At 44.4% G+C, this 5,000-nt stretch overlaps 1 protein-coding gene across 1 annotated transcript in view; it reads left to right on the plus strand.

Annotated features, from left to right (window-relative positions):
* The first annotated feature begins 738 nt into the window (after positions 1–738).
* Positions 739–5,000, plus strand: part of tfap2b (transcription factor AP-2 beta) — a 10,070-nt gene continuing 5,808 nt past the window's right edge. Inside the window, exons 1-3 of the mRNA XM_056581487.1 lie at positions 739–813; positions 2,890–3,348; positions 4,680–4,734. Coding sequence (XP_056437462.1) covers positions 766–813; positions 2,890–3,348; positions 4,680–4,734 — 562 coding nt within the window. The 5' untranslated portion in view covers positions 739–765. The remainder of the gene's footprint in view (positions 814–2,889; positions 3,349–4,679; positions 4,735–5,000) is intronic.

The raw sequence follows: 5,000 nt of genomic DNA on the forward strand, positions 1-5,000 counted from the left end.
GACTTTTTGTCAGGTCACCTCAGTGTACTCCTAATTGGAAAATAAAAACGCTAATTAAATTAAAAAATAAAAAGTAAAATAAAATAGCATTAGGTGCTCGGATTTTATATTTGATTAATAAGTAGTTAAATAATAAAAAATAAAAATGATCTGCTCAGACGATGTTCGCTCAGCAGACCACTTGTATGAAACGATCTGCTATGACCAGTATAGGCCTAGATGGTCTTTCAGGCCACCGGCCGAGATTTACACCAAACGCCCCAGTGATAGATAGCCCAAAGAATGGCAATTACAACTAATCGAATGCCTAATTAAATAAGGCCATTCAATGACGTGAATTTAATGCGCCAAAAATGGTAATGCAGAGTCCCAGCTCATAGGTCTACATCTCGTTAAAGTCAATCTGGAAGCCAAGTGGAATCCACATAGGGTTTCCCCATTCACAAAGCCCGTCTGCTTATAAGGACAGAGGGCGGGGAGAGCAACGAGGAGAGAGAGAGAGAGAGAGAGAGAGAGAGAGAGAGAGAGAGAGAGAGAGAGAGAGAGAGAGAGAGAGAGAGAGAGAGAGAGAGAGAGAGAGAGAGAGAGAGAGAGAGAGAGAGAGAGAGAGAGAGAGAGAGAGAGAGAGAGAGAGAGAGAGAGAGAAGTAGAGAGAGAGAGAGAGAGAGAGAGAGAGAGAGAGAGAGAGAGAGAGAGAGAGAGGGTGAGTTGAAGCATCCGTTCCTCACTTGGCTGCATTCGGTTCACAGACACCAGAGAGCCACCATGCTGTGGAAGCTAGTGGAGAATGTCAAGTATGAAGATATTTATGAGGTAACGTTCACGTCCAGCTGCTCTTGGCGGTAATTGGGTCTGTATGACATTTTTTGCGATCTTATCTGATTCGAGTGATGCTGCAGATGTTTGGAGGTGCTTGGATATGGTCGGGTTTTCGTGGTATCCACCCTTCATTTCGTCATCTGTCAGGTCAATCCGAGAGCTTTCTTTATTGTCAGTTTTAATCGCATGTATAGGCCTATGCGTTTTTAAGCATCGGATTAGCCTTATTAAATAAAAATGGGTCTGTAGTACGATGGGGTGTTTAAATTTGTCCTCAATCGAGGCTACAGAGTTATGGAATAATTGGCTAGCAAAATAGAGGTCCATTGGTTGTTTCGTTAAACTGCAGATTGTTTCTTTTGGGGGAAATAGTGAGGCTAAAACCGAAGTTCTTGTTAAATATTAAATCAATTTATTTACGATAAACCCCGAAGAAAAATAAATAAATCGGCATTACGAAGAAAAATACATTAATTCGTGCAACAAACATTCTATTCCTCAACTAAGACGGAGGAAATATTTGGAATAAAACGAATGAAGTGTTAATGTGCAAATGGTTTGGCTCAGATCCCAGAACGATTAACGAAGTTCCAAAGGACGGAGCGCGCCGCGCGGGGCCGAGCGGCGCCCGGCTCGTGCTGACGGGCTCGGGTACAAAGGGCAGCTCGCGAGGCCGACCACCTCCGCTCGGCGGGGAGCCGCTGTCTCGTGCAGCACATGACCTCTCTCTCACGGTGCGCAAAGGGGGGACTAATGTCGTGCTGCAGCCCCATTGATCAACGTGGGTCCGAGTGACTTTACAAAACGTTTCCATCGGTTCCTTTCACATGTGACACCCCCGTGCCCCTCTGTTGTGAACCGGGTTATATGGTTTGAACAGGGCTATAGTTCACGCGTTGCGATTGTGTATGAGGCAGCTGCAGTCCAATGGGCTTGTGGTGTGGTAGTTAAGAGCGTCTGCATAAACTCACCAGGGGGCAGGCAGGGTTTTAATGGGCCTTGTGATAGCAGGAGCGTTTCACGACCCGAGCAATAACTCATTTTATTGTTGCAGCTCAGGGAATAGTACCAAACTGGTTTAATATATGATTACCCTACACGAGCATGTGTGGAACGAATGAGTGGATTATAACAGCCATACGTGCGATTTTGTATTTTATATTATTTGTGTATTGTTGTTGTCCCAAGCCCAGGACGGGACGCAATACAGAAAAACATTTATTATTTCTAGGGCGTCAATTGTCCGCTGAACTAAGTCGAGCGGGTGGAGTCCTCGTTGTCTTCACGCGCCCTCCCTCCCTCTCTCCCCCCACGCGAGTTAAAACGTCACTCGCGGTTGCGCAAGATCCTTCACGCTCCCGCGTGTCGCCGCCAGTCCCCCGGCTCCCTCGCGCGCATTAATATTCCTGTAAGTCTCAGTCATGAATAACAATCACAGCGTCCTGCACGCGGAGTAGCGGCACCGGAGCTCAGAGCAGCACGAGACCTTCGGGCTGGAGAAGGAACGGAATGGCGCTCTAGACAACCGATCGAGACTATAACACTAATTTACGTTTCACACCGGATCGAAGCCCCCTTTCGTGTTTGATTTGAAGCGTCTCTCCCGTTCGTAGGACTGAGTGGTGTTTCAGTGAGCAGGTGTTTCACATCTTTGCGCTACCCTGTTTTTACGAGGTTGTGACAGCCACAGACGTTAAGCAGATGTTAGTGCATTACTCCACCACGGTGAGTTTCTCCTTGCAGATTACAGCGTCTGTTTACTTCTATGAGGAATTGCTTTTTGTGCCGGGTTTTATAAAATATGAATTAGGCTGCTTGGATTTTTGCCGAGGTAATTTTTGGACAATCAGGCTGTTTTCTCTGTGATGGGCCTGTTTGTTAATATTAGCCTATTATGGATGAAATGTCTGCCAAAAAAAAATTGCATTCACCCTTTTAACCTGTCACTGTTTTAATTGTAGGCTGATTGTGTCTTTTGGAATTCGCTCTCTGTGTTCAGTTCAAAATGTACCAGCAAATGTTCCACAGCAGTTCCTCTCCCTCACACCGCTCTCTCTGCCTTCTCCAAAGGACCGGCATGACGGCGTCCCGAGCCACAGCTCGCGCCTGTCCCAGCTGGGCTCGGTGTCACACGCAGGACCCTACTCCAGCGCGCCCCCTCTCTCCCACGCGCCCTCTTCGGACTTCCAACCTCCGTATTTCCCGCCACCTTATCAGCCGCTCGCTCACTACCAGAGCCAGGACCCTTATTCGCATGTGAGCGACCCGTACTCCCTGAACTCCCTGCACCAGACCCAGCAGGGGGCCTGGGGGTCGCGGCAGCGGCAGGACACTAGCGGGGAGCGCATGGACAGCTCCTCGCTGCTCGCCCAGCCCCGGGCCTCGCTGCCTCAGCTGTCCGGGCTGGACCCACGGCGGGACTATGGCGGCGTGCGCCGGCCTGACGTGCTGCTTCACTCGGCTCACCCGGGACTAGAGCACAGCATGGGGGACGGACTGCTGCACGGCCTGCACAGCATGGAGGACCAGGTGAGCCCCACTGGACCCACTGTTAAACCCGGTTAGGGGAGCTCTTTATACAGGCTGCATGGCACACTGGATTAAAACAATGTGGTTTTTTATCTATATATTAGTGTAGCCTTATGTTTATCAATAAAAGAGCATCTTAAATAGTTGGATATTAGTAGGGGGGACACATAGGGCCTATAGACAAAACCTGTTAACCAGAAAAAAGTGGGCCATCATTTTTGGTATAAGGGCCACGTCAGGTGTCTGCTTGTGACTGCGAATTATCAATAATATAATAAAGAATAGTAGAAAGAGTAAAACAAATTTGGACTAAACTTGCCTGTGCAAGGAGCGTGGATTAGGATTAGGAGATTTTATATCCTTTAAGAATATATCCTGAGGGCCTCGATGATTGACGCAGCATCTGTAACCAGATTTTAATGCTCTTTGATAATACAACTAAAGTATATTTACTGTGCGACCTTTTGATGAAAAGATAAAGCTGCGTTTTACGTCGACGTTCACTTTCTTTTTTTCCCTTAAATATTTCCAAACATTTTATATATTAAACATTTGCATCGTATTTATTCATTGCTAACGCTTTACTCAAATTAATATACCTAGGCTATTGTTATATTATTATTATTATTATTATTATTATTATTATTATTATTATTATTATTATTATTATTATTATTATTATTATAATATTATTATTATTCGGAATTTCATTTCAATTTAAATCAGCTAAGCATAAAACATTTTGGGAACGATTTTTCTCTATTAATATTTGTTACTCATATGTAAGGTTTTGATTTGTTATTTTCTTTAATGTTGCTCAACTGTAGAAAATGTATCAGTTGATTTAGCCTGAAGGCCTTCATGATGAGTGAATTAAATGCACAACAGTATTCATCTGATATTCATACATTACATATATATATATATATATATATATATATATATATATATATATATATATATATATATGTAATATATATAGGCTATGAACACATTATTTATAATTCATCTTCATTAATCACAGCGAATAATGTGGCACATGTCACGGATCCAACCTACATGGACCAACTTTTACAAATCATGTCAAATGTAAATAAAATCTTTTAACCGAAGGAGTGAACAATGATTGCTGATGTTAGGTAAACATGATTATAGGTAAAACATTCGTTGACGCCGGGGGATATTTTCACAGGATGTTTATTGTCTGTCACGTGGTGAGATGTATGCCTATTTCGATGCAGATAAGCGACAACACCATTTGCTGACATGACGCGCGTGTGTGCACTCAGCATCAGGACCCTAATGACGTGTGTTCATCTCTCTCCTAACAGGCTCTGGAAGACAACAACGGAATGAACATTCTGGATCAATCAGTAATTAAGAAAGGTATAGGACTCTCGCTCTCTCTCTCTCTCTCTCTCTCTCTCTCTCTCTCTCTCTCTCTCTCTCTCTCTCTCTCTCTCTCTCTCTCTCTCTCTCTCTCTCTCTCTCTCTTTCTCTCTCTCACACACACACACACACACACACACACACACACACACACACACACACACACACACACACACACACACACACACACACACACACACACACACACACACACACACACACACACACACACACACACACAGATCGGGTCAGACGCAGAACAT

This window comes from Gadus chalcogrammus, chromosome 21, assembly GCF_026213295.1.
Source record: "Gadus chalcogrammus isolate NIFS_2021 chromosome 21, NIFS_Gcha_1.0, whole genome shotgun sequence".
Taxonomy (NCBI): Eukaryota; Metazoa; Chordata; class Actinopteri; order Gadiformes; family Gadidae; genus Gadus; species Gadus chalcogrammus.